Source organism: Acromyrmex echinatior, chromosome 8 (genome assembly GCF_024713525.1).
Source record: "Acromyrmex echinatior isolate Ae372 chromosome 8, ASM2471352v2, whole genome shotgun sequence".
In the NCBI taxonomy this organism is placed as follows: domain Eukaryota; kingdom Metazoa; phylum Arthropoda; class Insecta; order Hymenoptera; family Formicidae; genus Acromyrmex; species Acromyrmex echinatior.
In genome coordinates this window covers 1938103-1959139 of record NC_141859.1, presented here as the reverse complement: position 1 = coordinate 1959139, position 21037 = coordinate 1938103, and the positions used below count along the sequence as shown (strand labels likewise).

Sequence of the window (21037 nt, the reverse complement as noted above, 5' to 3'; positions counted from 1 at the left end):
TTTATTATCCAATATTTCCTGAATGATTTTTTTATTTCTTAGTCAAAAAATATTTATACATGAAATTATTTTACGTCATGTCTTCTCTCATGGATATGTATTAAAATAAATTATATCATCTGATTATTACAGAGTCAACATACTAATCATGATTGCTTGTTTACATTTTTTATTATCTATATGTTTGATATGTAGGTACAAAAATTTTTGCCTCTTAATTTTTGAATTATTTGTCATTTTATACATTATAATTAATTTTCTATATCTTTTATTGCTTACATAAAAAATTGAATTGAAGCATGCAATATCAATCTGTATGCATCATGAATTATTTAGTATTGTCTAGTATCTTGCCTGAATGTAAAAGTAATATTCTTTGTGTTAAGTTTATTGTACGAGAATTAACAGGAAACTAATATGTACAATTATTCTTATGGTCATTTTTATCATTGCTATGTATAAAAGTGTAAATATATTTTTAATTACATAAAGTGAGGTCGGTGGATACTTATTAAAAACATGGAAAAACTTTGTATTCGTACATTTCATTTGTGTGCATTCTATTAACTACTTTTCTACAAACATAAAAAAGTTTGAATTAATTTTTGCAAAATAACTAATTTTTCTTCTCAATTCTTTCTCTCCAATATTTCATATCTACTGCAATTTTCCTACACATTATACACATTAATTATTAATTAAAAATGTTATGTACAAATCCGTAGAGCTATTGTAGTCAAACTAAAATATTTGGTCAAAATTAAACTGAAATTAAAATCATTCCACTTTGGATGATTTTGTTATATCCTTTTTGTATACTGGTTTCTTTAATATATAATTTCTCATATTCTGAAACGGTGTATCGAACAATAGCGTGAGAACTATTGATATAAGAAGAATCCCTCCTATCTCTTTTAGATTTAACTGAAACAAATTATAGAATACGTTTAAAATAATATTACATTTAATTAAATAATTTTATAAATGGATGAGTAAAACGGGCAAGAAATTTTACGTCTGTTTTAAGAGTACAAGACTTACCATTATCCTCAAAAATTCATAATGATCCGCAGTGCGGGTTTGTCCAACATTGAAAAAAAATATCGGGAATTGCGTTAAATAAACGGCGTAACTAATTCTCGTAGTAACGAGGAATCCTCGCCAAGAGAATATTTTGTTCAAAAATACTGCGAATTTGATAATGCATATTACTCGGAGATAATTGCTATTTATAAAATGTTAACTCCGTAATATTAACGCGATAATTACTATTTGAACTGCCGGTGTGCTGCGTTATTGCTATCCAAAGAAACAGACTGCACCATCCGATAGGAGCGAACGCGTTATAAGCTGCCGCGTGAATTGGGTCGTATACGTAATCGATAGAACCCATTTTAGAAGGCCCGATAAGAGCCGCCAAAAACATTAGGCTACACACAGTCCATCCTGTATAGAGAGTTGTCTGAAAAGGTTGAAAATTAGTATTATTTATCGCAGAGTCAGAGAAAATCATAGTGGTGACACCACTATGATTTTGATTTTATGAATATTAATAATTATAAAAGTGACATTTATATAAGTTTTATATGTATAATTAATGTACATACAATTTTACATATAAAATAGTTTATAACTATGCGCATATTAATTCTGCTTGTATAGTTTTATAGTTGTTAGCTTTATAGTTGTTATCACTATGTTTTTTTCTGATTGTAAATATCGCGTATGTAGACAATTAATTCAATAATACTCACTGTGCCCAGTTTGAAATTCTCGGGTAAATTTCGCAGGAAGTAACCCGCGAAGACCCCAATGATGTAAACGGTCAGTCTGTGCGACGGTAATGTGTACGAGTAATCCGCAGTATTGAATAATTGTCTTATCCTACAGAACAATGAAATATGAATAATATATTTGAAATAATCGATTTTTTTCTTGCTGTAACGCAAACATTGATTTACTTACGACGTGCCATAATATACATAATTGTTGAGATCTTTGACATATGTGACGTAAAATCTCAATATCGTAGATATCAAGGCTATTGTACCGAGTACAATAGCGCCGATCTTTGGTTTTTTGTACAAAAGTAATATCAATACAGGAGAAATCGCGAATAATTGTGTGTCTATTCCTATATGATGCGTGTGTGTAAGACACTGAAAACAGAGAACGGTTTATCTCTCAATGAAAATATAGGCTAAAAATCAAACGCGTCGAAATATTTAATTTCTTGCTAATATTCTTACACAATTAGAAAATTGTATTAAATACAACATATTTTACATATCCTAAATTTACTATGTAAAAAACATTCTGTCCTCTTTTAAAATTTTTTTTCTTAAAAAATATTAAGTCTTTAAAAATATTTGCGTTTTATTTCTTTATCTTCTAATAACTATTTTATACGTATTTTATCTACCATATTCTCAAATCCGAAATAATTATGAATAAATAAGAAATTCCGCCACCATGTTCTCTTGCAGATTTCCGCGTGATTGGTCACCACCAGCGGCCATTGCGGTCCAGATCCGATGTACGGCATAATGTAAGTACAAAACAATATCAGTGCACTTAAAGTAGGCACTAGTCTGAAATCATTGTACGTATTGAAAGAAAACCATTTCTATTTTCATTTATATGATTAAGTTGAGATCATATATCAGTACCTTAGCAAACGTGATAAATATTCGTTTTTAATGTCCAAAGTTCCAGACCTTTTTAATCTACCGACGAATAAATATGTTGTTAATAAACCGGATAACATTATAAACGGATCAGTATACAGACTAGCCGCTCTTCCGAAGACGGTCCATGGTTTACCTAAAAACTACGTTGAAAAGTTATCATTTACTTCCAAGCAAAATGCATGATAAAAAATAATTATCCGTGATAAAAATTAAGTTTGATTAATTCAGATTGTGGATAATATTTTATCCACATGATAAAAGTATAATATTCGTAAAATAATATTCTACATTATATTCCAATAATATATTATTATACATATATTTTATTTATATTTTTATAATAAGATTATAGAAAATCTTCAAGATTATAATTTTGAAAGTTTATTTTACTTGTGAAAAAGAAATAATATCGAACATGAATATCTTTTGAATCTGCGTGTTATATTTTCCGAGTTATATATTCATGAATTTATATTTGAAAATGAATAATTTACAACGTACCTCGCTCATGTAAGTTCGGTTTACGTAAGGGATAAAGAATATTGCCATGCTCTTGTGAGATACGAGCAATAAAGCGCTGTTTAAGAATCGGATACCATGAAGCGACGCTATGTCGCCTTGTGGTCTTTCCAATGAGAATAATTTCAGGATGTTGCGCTTCAAAGAAAACGATAAAAGCAATTCACTGGTCGGTATTTTGCAATGATCGTAGAATGCAGCTACGAGCGTCAGAACGAACACGGTGACGAAGAGAAGACTGAAAAGAACGTGAAAATTATTCAATTAATTCAAACTATTAATATTCAGCATTTTAACTTAGCAGTTTGAAATTTTGCGTAGATTTATAATAAATGTTCCATTTTAAAAAGTTGAGAATTTTAAAGATTTATAAAAGTTTATTGTGAAAATCGATAATTTATGATGTATATCATTATGATTGGAAATTAATTTGGTGATAGTTTACAACATAGATCTTATGAAATTATTTTGGAAAAATTAATTATATGAATATTTTGAAGTATTTTATTATATATAATATATTAAAAAATAATTAGTTATGTTAATACATTATTAAAATGATATTAATATAATATAGTATAATATAACATTATTCAAACATATCTTTACCTGGTGGCGACAGTCGCTTTTGACAGAACGAGTTCCGGCCTCACTTGGCACAAGTTCTGGTCCACTTGCAGTGAAATTTTAAGTCCTGTATGTGCTGTGTACTTTGAAATTGTATGTTGAAGAGATGCTTTCACATCCTGGGCTGTGCATGATGCGGGTGTACATATGGCCCAATTTATGTTACTGAAACGCGGTACTCTATGACCGGGCTAAAAATCCAAAAATAAACTGTCTTATAATCTGTAATATTACATTACATAGAATTATATAGAAATTTAACTGTTAGCGAATCTAATATAGAAATTGAAATCGTTAGATTATGCTGACAAAAAAATTAATCCTTACTACAGACATGCGAATTTTAATGTTATATATTGCTGAAAAGATTAATTAGAATGTCCTAAATTTCGCGAAAAAGACGGCATTGACAAATTACGTTTTACTATCATAAGACTCTCTCTCTCTCTCTCTCTCTCTCTCTCTCTCTCTCTCTCTTTCTCTCTCTTTCTTCACTATACAAAATTAATCTTATTACACAGTTTTTCGTCTATTTTTCATAATTTTTTTATGGAGAAGCGTTCGTGAATGTAAAAAAGTATTATGTATCATTTCGTTAAATATTTATAACATACTGGAAAAAAAATACAGAAAATGAAGAAACATTGAGGAAATCTAACATGTATTATATCGATTATGCTTAACTGACACGATAATAGGATGTTTTTTTCTGAGATGATCTTTCATGAGATCTTTCATAATAAGTGACCGTCGGTGAGCATTTTAATATACTTGTTGCACAGATGTTTTTGAGAGAGTTTGTGGAAGTCTATTAAAAGAATATGATTATGAGAGACACGGATAAAAGAGACGGGAAATGTTTTATAAATCATATTTCTTAGAGTTGGGTAAGTTAACTTTTTTTTTAACTAAGTTAAGTTAAAGTTAACAGCCTTGAAAATTTAACTTAATTAAAGTACAAATTAATTCATAATAAAATTAATTGAATTAAAAGTTAAGTTAATAAAAAAGTAATTAAAAAGTTAAAAGTTAAATTTGATTCGAACAAAAAAAAGAAAAAGTTTGACTATTTTATATAATTTTTCGTATTTTTCGTTTGTCACAACTTATTTTAATATACTTGTATAATAAGAGTCATACTATAAGGCGTTTTTATGGAATCTTACAAGAGAGAAGGATATATGTTTGCATTATTTCTCTTTCTTTAATCTTTATTTAACTTTCTTTAACTTCTAAAACGACTGCTCATGCATGTTTATGATTACATCGACTAGATATTTGTTACAAAGATAAACGTAAAAATTTAGGAAATGGGATGTGCAGTACTGTTCTACAACAATTCTTCATCTAAGACTTATTTCATATTTATGTTGCTGAAATATAACATTTATGATACCTAAAATTAGTGTGATTCAAATAAGCGGGAATTGACAAAACCTAGCGAATCAATAAAAATTGGTATGACTTTTATTATAGCGTTTCTCATCATTGAATTTTTTCTAAATTAATTCTCTAATGTTTAAGACTTTATAGAAAAAAAAATTGTAGCATTAAGAGAGGTAGAATAATTTTTAATTTAAAAAAAGTTATTAAATTAAAGTTTAAAAGTAACTAAATTAAATTAAAAATTAATGCATTTAAAATTAACTAAGTTAAGTTAAAAGTTATTAACTTCTTTAATTGTTTTTTTTAACTGTTAATGTCTTAACTAGTTACTACCCAACCCTGAAAATTACTAAATATATATATAGCCTAGAAAATTACTAAATATATATTAGCCTCTCGCATTGTATCTAAAGATTTACTTAAAAAAAATCAAATTAAAAGTTAATAGTTACCGATAAAATGTAACTAAATTAAGTTAAAAAGTTAAAAGTTTAAAATGTAAGTTAAGTTAAAATTAATTTCTTAACTCAACTTTTATTTTTTTAACTTTTATTTTTTTAACTACCTAATCCTGATATTTCCATGTTCCCACGAAGCAATGGAACAAGCAATTCAAAACGTAATTGATGCATTTATTCATTGTCAGTCAAGCAACCATAATTAATGCTCTTGGGTCTCGCTATGAGCAGCGTCAACACAGTACCGAATGATAAACATTAGCATCAATATGTGATACGCAACATTACAGACGATTGTTCTAACACACGCGTCGCATATTATTGCTATTATTATGTAATCAGATTGTCGATATCTAAGCAAAATAAATTTCCTATAGTTCATCATCAATCCACATTCCTATGCAATTTGTTTCATGTTTATTTTAGAGCCTCAATTAAGACTTTTTTCCTCAATAGTCATCGATATTGTTATAAAAGCGAAGAATTATGATTTTTTTCTTATTCCATACGTCGAAAAAAATTTTTATTTATACCTTGAGATTCATATCCGTATAAAACACATATTGCGATAAATAACATTATAAGGTGACGTGTATTTTTACAAGTTCCGAAACAAAGTTCTTATTTTTAAATTTAACTTGAATATATCATTGATGACTCTCTAGAGCTATCAACGATGTACTTGAGAAGATTTGAGTATTTCTTTTCGAGCTGTATAACTGTTTTTTGTACAATTCGTTTTACTCTATTAAAATTCAACCCATGTCATAATCGCGACAGCGATCTTTTATCTACGTCCGGTCGCTGATGTCTCTCGACTTCGTAGATTTACATTATGAATCCTGCAGCACAGGATTCACGAGTCTATTACATATTCATCAGGGATTAAATGTGTGCGTCAACGATGATCCTCTGAATGATTAAAATGCCGGGAATATTATATATTTGTGGGGAAATACCAAAATAAAAATATTTTCCATTCGTTTTGATCTCCACACCCGATTTTTCAGATTAACTTTGTAGCGCGTAAATTTTATTAATTAATTTGATTCATTAATGCGATCTGAAAATAAATGGTACTCTTCCACGAAGTGGAAGAATTCTCAGAATATTTAAAAACTCTCTCATGTACGAGCCACTCGCCTTATCGTAATCTCGTGTCATTGGGAATCAGCGAATAAATGGCGAATAACTTAAGCACACGATTTTGATATTTTACGTGCCTATACGACCAGTCATTTCGCTCGCGAACGTGAGATATCACCATAAGATGTGGTGATTGATTGCGAAACGATCGATCACGTTGGTTTGCACGGTGCATCACGAGAATATACACTTACGTCGGTCATGTTGCTGCGAAACGCATAATGCGAATGCAGTAGGCGATGTAGGTACTTGAGATCCGGTCGAGACTGATCGACGTCCAGCTGCAAATATGCTAGGCAATATTGTCCTCGAATACCATTCTTGCCCTCGACACCGACGCACTCGTCAAAGTCGCCGAATTGATTAACATTTCCGCTAAGCAGACCAGAAGGCACTTTCGCGGTCGCGTCATACACTAAAATGTTAAAAGCGATCAATAGAAAGGGGGACCGTCCTCTGTGAGAACGATCTTTACAATGTACATTGCATTAACTCTTAAAATTGATGATGATTTTATTAGGCCTACTTAATTATAAATCTCTTTGTCAAAAAAATTTTAAATAATTCAATGTGAGATTCAATGTTACCAGATTGCAGATGCAGGAGAATTAAATTTCAGAAAAATAAAAAAATTAAGAATAGAGTCTAAATGTAACGCACAATAGATATAAATAAGATATCAATTATATTTCTATCCATTATTCGCATTACGTTTAATGTCTATTCTTAATTTTTGTATTTTTTAAATATTTAATATTTATTTTTATTTATAATATATTTTTTCTATTGTACGGCTCGATCAGCTCCGGAGGATCAAATAAACTTAATGGAAAATTTTGGAATATAGGAAATTGCGATGTGATAATAACAATGCCTGCGTGACATGTCGTTCGTAATATATAAACAATTGCACATTGTCGTGCACAGAATTCGGATAAAGAAAAAAAAAAGAAAGGATTTTGCAACGGCTGCAATATTGAAGCTATTACCAAATTTCTTGTATTGCGTACAGAATATAGTATGAAATATTAATATCTATGAATAAAACATGATGTATGTACAATCATTTAATCGAGTCGCTCATGAAAGATCATTAAAAATAAATTCGTTCGTCGTTTATTTTCAGTTAAGGATCGATAAGTACACGTTTCAAGTTCCGTTCTTGCAATCGTTCCGAAGAAGAGCTGCTCGAAACGAGGTTTCCGTAATTACCGTCGCGGTATAATTTGATTTTAGATTACGTAATGCTATCTTTAGTTCACTTTACATGAGTCACGCTTTCGAATGTATTATACTTATTCATATTAGACTTACTCGTAGATATATAGGTAACGAGAGAGAGAGAGAGAGAGAGAGAGAGAGAAGATTTAGAGATTTTCTTTTCTCCCGAATTTACAATTAAGAGTTATGATTCACAAAATTTGATATTCTCCCATTTAAAATTAAAAACAAGAAGCAGATCTTTACATATTTTAAACTCTAAAATATGTAAAGAAATAATTTATTAGCGTAAAAAATGCTGTTTATATGATAAAAAAATTAATAAATCTTTTCTCTCCGGAAAAAAAATCATGAATATGCTCATACTCTATCAGTAGTCAACTTACTTTTGAGTGCCCATAGTGTGAACTTGGCAAGCTCCTCGTGGAAGATATCGGCGTGTCGTTTGCATTCCGCGCTGACACCACCTGCGCCGGGATCGTAAGGAGGAAGGATTTGCAATAATCTACGTGCCTCGAAATCGATTTTCTCGGGGAAGTCTTCTGAAAAAACAAATCCTTTTAATGCGAGGAATCTTTTTAATGCCTTTCAATATCTGCGAATCTCGGATATTCGCGTATTAAGTAGTATTAAAGAAGTTTATCCTTGATTCGTGCGAAAGCGAAAAAAACTCGCAAAAAAAAAAAATCAAAGGCTCTTCTCTCTCTTAGCCTCGCTCTTTCCAATGAATTAGTATATCGCTGAGGGATTCACGTAAATCGCTGGCTACGTGCCTTGTGTTCAAACAGAGGAACTTTATCAACGTAAAAGCCACGCTTGTCTGACATTGACATGATAATGCGAGAGTATGCTATTAAGATACCTCCCGGCTTGGCGTGCTCATTCGCAAACGGTGACGCAATTTAGAATTAAACGGAAACGAAATTTTTGAGAAAGGTCGATGTACGAGTCAGTCAGCATAATTCCAATGGGTGTTATACAGAAAATATTGATGTATCTGAAATGTGACTCGATCTCGCAATGTTCAAGAATGTAATCTGTATGACAGAGATTAAATTTTCAATTCGACGTTTTTCGTTTTCCTTTTCATTTCTTTTTCTCCTACACGAAAAGAACACTAATGAGCTAATGAAATAATTCAAAAAAATTGAATAAGACAATATATAAGATCATTGATCTACACCGAATAACGTTATCCTGTATAAAATTATGGAGAAAATCAATGTACAAATTTCCCAGGGTATTTTTAAACTAATCTTAAACCGGCATTATAATGCATAATTAATCAATTCAAAAAAGAAGTTTTTAATTTATAGCATGTTAAGAATAATTATTTTATAACTCTAATTAATTATAATAATATATGAAAAGTAGGATTTTGCTGAAATATCTAAAAATTTAGATACCAATCTAAAAATAATTTTGTTGGATTATCAAAATAGTTATGTAGAGAATGTAAGCACTGTGAGCGCAAAAAAATGAAAGCAAAAACACTTTTAACATTTTAATAACCAGCTTAGCTGGGAGCTAAATAGATTAGCATCCCATTAATTATTTTAATAATTTAATAAATTTATTTGCAAATCTGTACCTTAAATTTTTAAACATTTTAACAAAAAATATTTTTTTCATGTAATACAATATTTCTAGGTGTATTGTAAAATATCGAAAGAATTAATTAGAATCTAATAAACCGATGACATAATTTTTTTATATCTGTCAATAAAATTAAGTATATTGTAGAATATAAATTTCAAAAGCGTAGATGTCGAATAGAAAGTGATATTGCATGAGTATCGCGATTGCATCACGGGCGCGTCGTAAATTCTTTGCATTATATGTTTACACATTAATATGATAATTAACATAATAACGATATGATTTATACTTCTTCAATATATTAAATTTTGAATTTTATTATAGCTATCGATTATTACTTGTTCGCGAACTCGCATGGTTTCGAGCATCAACATTGCCTCAAGCATTGCCTGGTCTTTCCATGGTAGCGGATAATTGACCCGGATTCTATTGTTCTATTGAGGATACGATGACATTTTCTCGCGATAATGTGTGGCAATCGAATTAAAAAATAAAGCCGGACATCCACGGAGAGTACGAGCGCGACGTCGCGTTGGTGTCGAAATCAAGACACGACGCGACGCGACGGTCTCCGCGCGAACGGAATCACTTAGCATTGTGATTTACCTGCCCTGAACCACTGGCAATCTGCTATAAAATACAACGCGCATGGAGTACACTCAGTAAACTTCAACTAAAAACATAACATTAATATTATTATTTCCAGGATTGGAAGTTACTTTGCAAAAATAATTGGTTACCGTTACAGCTTTTTTTCTTAAAAAGTAATTATATAGTTGCGGTCAAATTACCAATTTTGAAAAGTAACATGTTATAGTTACAGTTATAGTTATTTTTAGGTTAATTTTGTGTATTGCTGTTTTAAATACAAAAATTTTATACATTTTTTTTCTGACATTTGATACAAAATAACTATAAGAGTAATTATTAAATTAATTACCAAAAATATCTCAAACAGCAAAGTCTAAAATTGTGACGTCTTTAAGTCGTCTTTTAGATGCAAAAAACGTCTTATGATACTCAATTTTAGACAGCTATTGTTATTTAGTATGTAACTAATTATAAGTTGAGCTACAGTTATAAATGGAAAGAAAGAGAAACAAAGTTAAATTACAGTTACTAAAAAAAGTAACTCTAATTCTAACTTCGTTACATGTAACTAGTTACTTTCCAACTCTGATTATTTCATTCAACTCAACAATATAACTGTTACGTACAACATGTGATATATTGTTGAGTATGACATTAATGTTATATTGCGTTCAATTAGTGTATAAGTAATAGACAAAGAGAGAGTGATTCGTATCGTTAGTTTACTCAACAAGAGATCTCTGCATTTGGACGTTAACCTTGTATTTAAATTTCTTCATTTTATATCAAATTTTCTCGTGGGTTATATTTAAACAGGCCGACATATATATAACTGGCCGACGATAATGACACAATTTACGTATTACGTAAAGTCTAAGTTAAGTAGGTTTCACTTTACTACTAAATATAAACCCAATCCGGTTTGGTGATCAGATAGATGATATTTAGATATAGTTGATCCTGTTGCATGGCATCACATGCGAGACGCATGGTAATTAGAGAACGCTCTTAAGCAGAAATCTCGTGTTATGCTCACAAACACGAAATCGTATTATGAAACGCGATAATAATCGGCGGTGTCAACCTATCATGTAAATATCTTTACATCCTCCATTGTGATTTATGACGTCTTGTTGTGCAGGCAATTAACATATGGGCAAGGAGGGTCGAATACGTAGGTACCTGTGTATCTTCATTATAGCTATTTGTCAGATGCGCTCATTGCCAGCTTCTAACGTTGATTTTATTCATCTCGAAGAGATAACTAATAATTTATTTATACTTGGAAAAACAATCGTCTATTCTTTTCGATAGTTTACAATTTAATCTTTATTTAATTCAACCAAACTCGTTGGATATCTAATGATCATTGCTGAATAAATAAATCATATCTTAAATCATTCTGTCTCCGTTAAAAGTGAGTAATACGTCAAAATTTGTTCTACTGTGTTTGAAACTAATTCAGAATTACATAATATTTTATTAATTAATTTATTAGTATGTAAAATGATAACAATATATATTTAAAAAGAATTATCATACTTATTACGATACAATCAAATTACAGATTTATGCGGATACAGCGCAAAAAAAAAACAGTTACAAGACTATAAACGTCATATCTGTTACCGCGGAATGTCCATAAAACTAATGTTACGTTGCGAAACGTTATGTAGACATTGAACATATTCCTGTCTTCTCTCTCCTCTCAATTGTATTGCAAATGTGTACGTTTTATATAGATATCCTTGTTTATTGGTACACACAATTCACACATTTACAATAAGCGAACATTCCACCGAATTTACTTCACAGCAAAGACTTTCTTTTTTGTCACCGAAAATGACAAAAAAGCAAAACGTTTCTTTATATGCATCTTATCTTGGATTTTGTGGAATTTTATAAAAATTACTTAAGATGATGCATCTGATGATGTAATAATATTCATATCAATAATATCCATCTTATGATATTTCATTGTAAAAATTTATTTATTGAAATCTATTTACTGAAAAAAAATCTTTTAATTATACCAGCAAAAAGTATAAACAAAATAAATTCTGATTATATGAATTAGAATTTTGATTACATATCAAATTTTTTATTATCTCTATAATGTTTTATAAATTCACTATAAGTGTCTAATTTGTGGATATCTTTCTAGTTGACTCTATCAGAATTTCAATTAATACACAATAAGATTTATTTTCCAGTGTATATTAATTCTTCTCCAAAAGTTGCTTATGGAGACATCATTATTCCTTTTAGATAAAAATGTTATCGAAATATAAAATTTTTATTTAAAAGGAATAATGATGTCTCCAAAAAAAGTGTTTTATTCTTGCGAAATGCGCTGTAGTGTCTCACTCACAAAGAATCAACTTTATCAATAAAATACTTGGCTCAAGACGTTATCCTTTGATATTATATCAGCTTATCAATTTGTATACATTGTGTAAGATTCAGTGGAGTGCTCACTATACATTATGTTCAGATAATTGATTGTAATTACGTATCGTTATCTTTTAAATTCTTGTCCACAAAAATTAAAACAGTTAAGAAATGCGAATTAAGTAATTTCAATCCTTGATACTTTTGTTAGATGTTTTATTGACATTTAAAATTTGATTCTATTAGTTGTTGTTACTCATAATTTTATATCCGAAAGTTCTTATTTCTAAGAAACACACGCATAGATATCGATGAATTTCACCTGTTTGTCATTTATTTTCGGCAGAGACAACGATTGCGTCGCAAAAGCAATAATTACATAATCTTTCACTTAACTATGGATTGGTATAATCCCAGTAATGATACTTATTAGGGATTTCTAGTTATAGCTATATAGAAAACAAATTATATTAAATCTTCTAAAATATATTATATTAACGACGCCTACGTTATATTAACGTAGAATACAGTAATATACTTATGCATATAAATTTTTTATTAATTATAGCCGACTTTTTTTTTTTATAAAAAAACCTTGATTTAGCAGGATGAATTAACCTTTCTCTCATGAATTTACGCCTATTTTCAAGTCTATTATATTTATTAGTATGAAGGTCAAGTTTTTCAATAGGAAATACTAAAATGCTCCACGTAAGATATGAATTTGAATCAAGAATTCTTTCGAAATTCCAATACAAATATAAATTATGAGCCTTTATGAGCTTTTCATGATTGTGATGTGCAAATTATGTATTCATAATGCGATAAAATACAATTCGCAACTAATTGGAATGTATTTATTAAACGAAGTTGAAGTAAACATAAATTTCTGCGTAGTAATTTGAGCTTGAATTCCGCACTAAAGAAGATTCATTCAGTTGAAACATTTGTTTACTTTAACTTTGTTTAGCAAGTACATACCAATTAATTGCGAATTATATTTTATCACGTTGTGAGTACGTAATTTAGATATCAGCAATCGTGGAAGCTCACATAGGTGTTTTACTGATATTAGATTTATTTTTGAAGTACACAAATATTATATTATTTTATTTTGATTAATTATCGAAATTGTTATGTATTAATCATTAACATGTATTAATCATTAATAAAGATATCGAGAATGGGACGAGAATAAGTGGTGTGCAAGAATAAAGTTTAGTGAAAATCAGAATTGTATTTTTTACTTAGGTGATTTCAAGATTTAATGCTTTAAGTCATTACAGATTACGTAGGTACAATAGGTTTATAACTTTGAACCTTCCATAAACTATCACGTTTCTGACCTTCCCTCGGTCCACTAATGCTGTGTGTCACGTAATGCGTTGCGTAATGCAATATGCGATAATATTTATTTTCCGCCTTCAAATGACTTGCGAATAATTCGGAACGCGAAGCAATTCGGAACGAAATTAAAGAGCATACCTCGATTAATGACCTACGATTAATGACGTGGCGAGGAAGCTAATATGTATGAACAAAGTTCAGTTGCAACGAACATTGATCGCTGGCTAATTCCATAATTATAATTTATTTTCTGATTCTATTTGCGACGATGTCTTCATCAAAGAATTTTTGATCTTTCTTCGATTTTGTAATAATTTGTTAATATATTTTTACCGTCATACGTATTTTTACCGTCGGTAGTGAGGAAATCTGAATTAGAAAACATGATGCATCCATAAATTATAATAATCATGTTCGAACCTAATTTTTTTAAGTTGGCTGCTCTTAAAATTAGCATAAAGCAGATCGAAGTGAATTATATTCTTTACTAGAAATAAATTTAACGCAAGACGCATAAAAATGTCAAAGTATTAAAGAATTAATATGACATTTAAACTCGTTCTTTGAAATGTTTAATTTTGTTTTTTATAAAATATCTGTTTAATCGAGAACCAGATTTCGGCATAAATGTAGAACAGATAAAACTAAAAACAAAATGAAAAATATATTATAAAAAATGTGTGTGTGTGTGTGTGTGTGTGTGTGTGTGTGTGTGTGTACAATTAGAAATATATTTTAATTATAATGATTGAAATCGAATGTTATCAATTTTGTAGTCCTCGAAAAACGCTTTAAAAATCTAATCTTTAGAAAAATCTTTTTTTATTGATGGAGATCATTGATAGCGAAATAAATATTTTCTAAATTTGTCAAGAAATGTTAAATCTATAAATATGTTTTTTTATTTTATATATATGTATATATATTTATATACTCAACTGCAAAAATATGAGTCTTTGATGAATATTTCAAATTTTTAAAATTCTTAATATAGCAAATTTCTATTTAACTCCTTCAAAGATTTTTAATATTTTTTTACTGGTATCTATTCTTGCGATATTTATTATTAGGCAAATTTTATCGGATATAAAAAGTAAAGACACATTCACTTACTATGACATTATATAATTAATAAACATTGTTTTAGTCTGTGAAGCGTAAATAGATCGAAAATATAGCCCTCATAATCTTTTTACTATTGAGAAATGTTGAGCAATTGCTCACATTATTCTATATTATTAAAATAACTACTTAAAGTACAATGTGAAAAAAGAATTTAAGAAAATATTGCAAAAATAATTTTTAGATAAAATCTGAATTTTCTAATCGCCGTTTATGATATTAAAGATCTTTTTCTGGAAGGGAGATTTAATAGCCGATATTCTCCTCCATCATCAAATTTCAATTTAAACTTTGATTCTCTCTTATATAAATCAAGTATTTGCTTAACGGATATAATGTCGTGTCCATGACTCACACTTTAATACAGCAGTGTGTAATATTAAATTATATTATTTAATGACATTACGTGTGCAAATAATTAAAGGTTAAATCAATTAGATAACATTATAACACAAGTCTATTGTTATTGTTATAATTGAACTGTAAGTGGTAACTTATTGATATATCTGACAAGCTCGTTATAGTGCATTACTGCAAAAACATCTTAGATTAGCAAAGTAATCATTTAAAACGAATATAAAATACAAATTCTTTTCATTAAAAAGACATTAAAAGATATAAAATCAAAATCGAATATCGTTCGATTAAGAAATTCGATAATTATGACATAAAAATATTCTCTAATTATGAAATATTCTCTAATTATTTTATCTTAATAAAAATTCTCTAACCGCTTTCAAAATAATTTTGAATGTAAAACATGACTTTTGTCACGATCATCAAGTCTAACTTGTGAATCCTATTTTGTGCCGAATATCATTAAATATATAGCAAGTAAGAATCGGTTTCTAAATGAACGTATATAGCTTGAGTTATATATAAACTCGTCAATTAAAAAACTCTGCATAAACATGTTTTTACCATCGCAATCGTTCTCGTCGCGTGACTAACTTGTAATATTAATGGAAATCCAAGCGGATCTAGACTGCGTATAATGATTATGCGTATATGACTATGTGTATTTGATCTAATTATCAATGAGATATGAATGAAATTATATTAATTATTATTTTGATAAGCTGTCTTGCGGAGTTGGAACGCGTGAGAAATAATTTCCGAAAATCTAAAAATGGTATTCATATATTTAAAATCATCTTAAATAAAGACTTAAGATACCGTAAACCATAATTACAGAACCGTACTAACATCTTAAGACATTATTTAGATATCTCTTGAAATAAGAATCGACTATGAAAATACCAGTCTGGGACATAAATTTTTATCACATAATATATATAATAATAATAAGTCGTTCATTGCGATTTAGTAATTTTTATATATTTTTAATATATCCATACGTTGATCCTTGATCGTGGCAATTTGATTTTAACTTTTATAGTTGATTTTTTTTATTAAATTTAAATTTAATAAAATTATTGTTTATTAAAATTAACCTACTTAAAAAAACTTGATATGTTGAAATTGTATGCGTACAAGGACGCCAATATCCAGTTGTTTGTTGCAAGGACGAATAAACGTCATGCCCGTATTCTCAGCGACTATATTAAACTGTGTAAGATTTTATACAAATAAAAAATTTAGAATTTTTTGTATTTTACATCTTTTTGACATTAATTTCAGTGTAAGTATAAAGATTTTGATTTTTATTTTTTTCTGAAGTACATATCTTCAGATATTATATAGTCTAAAAGGATTTTTTTTTATTTACTTGTATAAATTTTTTAACCAATATATTAATACGATTATATAATATTTTCAAAAAAACTTACATTTAAATTTATAAAAAATATGTAAAATATATAATTGGACTTCTATTATAATAAAAACTTGTTAAAGGTGTTTCAGAAATATACAAGAATTCTTTCAGATTTTTATATAATCCGAAACGAAATAAAAGAAATCGGCTGTAAATCTCAACAATTGCAGACTGTAATCGAAAATTTCATATTGTCGGTGGAGGGAGTACAAGGATCAGAAGATACGAAATATAGTGCAAAACACATTTAGTTTATATTTTAATTTAAATTATAAAAATACGTATATACGGATTCTTGGACTTATTATTTCCGAATGATATAGTAGTTTACTGACAATTTCCACTAAAAGTATGCCGAAATGTCGACATACCTTTCGTGAGGTGATTTCCTATATTGAAATCTTTAAGACTTATATTATGTCATGTTGCAAGTACTGTAGTCACGTTCGTCCGTGCATTAACGCAATGCGTACGATACTATCATTAAAAGTCGTTCTCGACAATCGTGCATGTCAAAGTATTGACAATCCTTTTTTGATATCTCATAAATTTTGATAATATCTGTCACTTAACATTAAAACTGTCGACTTTTTTTTACTTCACTAATTAATAATCATTTCAATTTTTTTTCATCGTTTAGGCATACCTACAGTACAAATTATTGAAAATATGTAGATATAACATATAAATAATTCTAATTATACAAATAATATCAAAACAATTTTTCACTAACCGAAACAAGAAATAGGAAATTATCAAATTGACATCTTTGACAGTTTTAGCGGGATACCATCGGCGATTTTAGTATTAAAAATCATTGTGACCAAATCTACAAAAAAATTTAAGTATGAATTTAAAACGTTTAACACATGATAATTCTCACCATGTTAATGTTGGTATAAAATTTGTGGATATAACACCGTAAATTTTAATGGTGATGTTTCAACACCGATACAGTGAGAATTATAAACACCGTATGCATGACGTTAAGTTCACGCTCATTTTTTTAGAGTGTACATAATTATCATGTTTTTCTTCAATTTTCTTCAATTAATCAATGAAATAAAAAGATAATCGATTAACATAAAGAGAAAGAATTGATTCAGTTGTAAAATAATCATGTATAATTTAAAGAATGTATAATTTATAAAAAATGGGGTTTATCAATGGCCTCCGAGAAATATGATATATTAAAGTATATACGTATATCAATACAATAATTAAGGTCAATACGTTTTCTGCGGACGCATGCATTTCTTACTGCTTGAATTCGATACGTTGATAAAGAATTCTCCGTTAGAGTACTCTTAATTATACTCATGCAAGTCAATCACATCACACGACAGTGCTATATTTATTGAAGACAAAAAAATTTTTTCTTCTGTTGAGACTTGGTTGTAGTTTGGACATTCTCAGAATCGAAAGAAGGCACAGCTGATATTCCAAATCTTATGTACTTGTGAATCAACGTGAATGGCATCCGTGCGATACGCACTTGGAATAAATGCATATAGACGGCCTTCGATTTGTAAAAGTACGTTCACGTTTTTCAAACTCACAAAGAAATTTAGTATTCACAGATCATTGATGTATTAATCCACGTAGAAACTCTTGATATAGCTCCCCACCATAAATTTCGACGAATCGTCGTTAACTATTAATATTCAAGAGACATGAATATTTATTCTATTTCACGTGCCTGATCGAAGGTTAATAGCATTTTGTTAATTAAGAGAGTCTGTGGCACGTGAAAGGTGTGAATTTTGATTACCCCGTGAGTGGATTTTATAGTTAACGACTAATGTTTGAAAGATGAAGTCAATGCTTGCGCTACAAATGGCAATATGCACCGCGTCGGTGCAACCTGTCAACATATCCACCAACAAATCTAAAATTATTTATTCGTTTGTCACGCGAGCATGATTTGCTTGATTACAAATGTTTACGAAAATCGCTTGTTTATTCATTCATCTTTTATTTAATTCAAAATTTGTCCTTGCATGATTTGATTTAATATTTAAATTAAATTAAAATATATTTGCATTAAACGAGAAAAGATACCCAGAGAAAAGGTTGCTTCGATTTAAAGAAACTTTCTTTGCTATACGGTTAAAGAAAAAATTTTTTTGATTTGTAAAAAAATTTCTTTAATTTAAATATTATTTTTTAAAATTAAATAAAATTTATTTGATTTAAAAAATAATGTTTAAATCAAAGAAATTTTTTTACAAATCAAAAAAATTAGCAAAACTGAAATCGTCAATATTCTATCGCGTTTTTCAAGCAAATGAATAATCATTGTCTTTCGATATTTTTATGTATAATTTTTACAAAATACAATTTTATCTTTAGGAAGTATGGTTGGCGAAATATTAGATAATTTCAAACTAAATTTCACAACTTGTTACGAACTCATTACGAAATTGATATTCTACTGTTTTCTGTAAGAATAGAACGTTTAATAGCTCATTTACCATAGTGTGGATTCGTGTGATGCACTTCCGGCCTGTCGTCACTCCATATAACTTTCTCGGTGTCGATCGTGTAATTACCGAGGCTACTGATCAGCTCAACGAAAGTGAAGTTCTTAGTCGTGTCGGTCTTGTTACGCGAAAGCACGCGAAGTATATCCTCCTCCTCAAAGGTATCGAGACTGCTCGAGGATGTTAAGATTTCCACCGGTGACTCGGCACGCGACAGACCGATCAGACTGAAAATTGCCCAAATCCTCACAAATGACCCCATTTCGCCCCTCCAACAAATATGACCGAAGAAGAAGTGTCACGCAGATTTAATTCTTTCGTATCACGATAGGTTTCTTTAGGTATTGGACGATCGATCATGGATCACGTTCGCATTTGTGCGATCATCATTGGGAAATTTCACTGTAGCCTCGGTGGGAATTATTTCAGTTATCGAAGACGCTCTTTCCCGAGGTAATAATAGAGTCTCGGCCAATCGAAGGAACGACACGGGCTATATCGAATATATTCACGATCTCCGAATTATCCGGCTGTTCGAACGCGAACTTTACGAGTGATCGCGGCTCGATCATGGAATGACGAAGTCACCTGTGCCACCTTGCCGATAGGGAGGCCGAGAAGAGGGGTGGATACCATAACCGCACACACGTCGTCCGCTCCCACTCTTCTGTTTCGAGGACCTCGCGTTGAAAAAAATAATGTGAATAGATGTAACTGCGAGCACAGAAGTTGTTTACGGACCGGTTACAATGAAATGCTGCGCAGTGTTAATGGTGTTTGAGAAGGCGAAAGAATAGATCTTTTCGCATTGCTTTTGCACTTTTCGTATTCATTGTCTTCGCTTTTTCTTTCTCTTCAACGTCCAAATATATATTTATTTCTTTTTAAGTGCAAATTTTTTTGGGGATTTCAAGCAGCAGATGTAATGAAATATTTATACCAAAATTCCGGTTGGTTGAACATTTGAAATTCTATTCGATCATCATTCAGGAATATATTAAATCACATTTTTCGCTTGATTTGTTTATTCTCGTGAGAACATCTATTAAAATAAGCGAACCAAGAAAGAATAGAATCAATATTCCAGGAGTCAATATTCTGTTCGAAATTCAAATCTGCGAACACGTTGAGTCACGTTTTTTTACTCGCACGAGAATACATATTAAGAACTTACATATTAAGAAAAAGAAAAAAATTTGGCATTTGAGAGTTTTATAAATACAGCTAAAGAGAGAAATTCCCAAGGATCTCCCTATGACTAAACGAATTAAATGATACATAATATTTTAAAAGATAACTTTTTGATGGCCGCGTGAGAACACTTGTTAAAAAGGAGGGGATTATTTATAAGAAAGAGAAAAAAACTTGGGATTTTGAAAGTTCTATAGATATTGCTAAAGAAAGAAATTCCCGAGAGTCTTCCTGTAATTAAACGAATTGAACGTATAATATTTTTATTTTTTTAGAAATTTAAAATATCATTAATGTTGTCACTGCAGTTATTTATACGATTGCTTAAGGAGATTGTACAATTATCATGATTCACGTAAAAAAAGAAATTTCTCCGTGTTTCAAAAGTAACGTTGTGCTTCAACTTGAAAGTGTACGCGTGCGAGAACATCGAAGTAACGAGTTAAGGTCAACGTGAGAAAGTGAATCGGATATTTGAAGATTAGAAAG

The 21037-nt window shown here is 29.7% G+C and overlaps 1 protein-coding gene across 2 annotated transcripts; it reads right to left on the bottom strand.

Moving 5' to 3' along the window:
* Window positions 1–152: 152 nt before the first annotated feature.
* LOC105150800 (nose resistant to fluoxetine protein 6) lies at window positions 153–19958 on the bottom strand. Of its 2 annotated transcripts, none has more exons than XM_087408986.1 (12): window positions 19349–19958; window positions 8434–8586; window positions 7021–7241; window positions 3819–4027; window positions 3192–3447; window positions 2670–2830; window positions 2423–2591; window positions 1966–2159; window positions 1755–1884; window positions 1270–1462; window positions 1042–1187; window positions 153–924 (listed from the first exon to the last, which is right to left on the bottom strand). In XM_087408986.1, exons 1-12 carry the CDS (start codon window positions 19617–19619, stop codon window positions 778–780), a joined length of 2250 nt encoding a protein of 749 aa, XP_087265112.1. In that variant the 5' UTR covers window positions 19620–19958; the 3' UTR covers window positions 153–777. The 2 variants fall into 2 exon arrangements, with proteins under 2 accessions (XP_087265112.1, XP_011062428.2); XM_011064126.2 differs by having other exon boundaries at window positions 8434–8589; window positions 19349–19957.
* Window positions 19959–21037: the final 1079 nt, after the last annotated feature.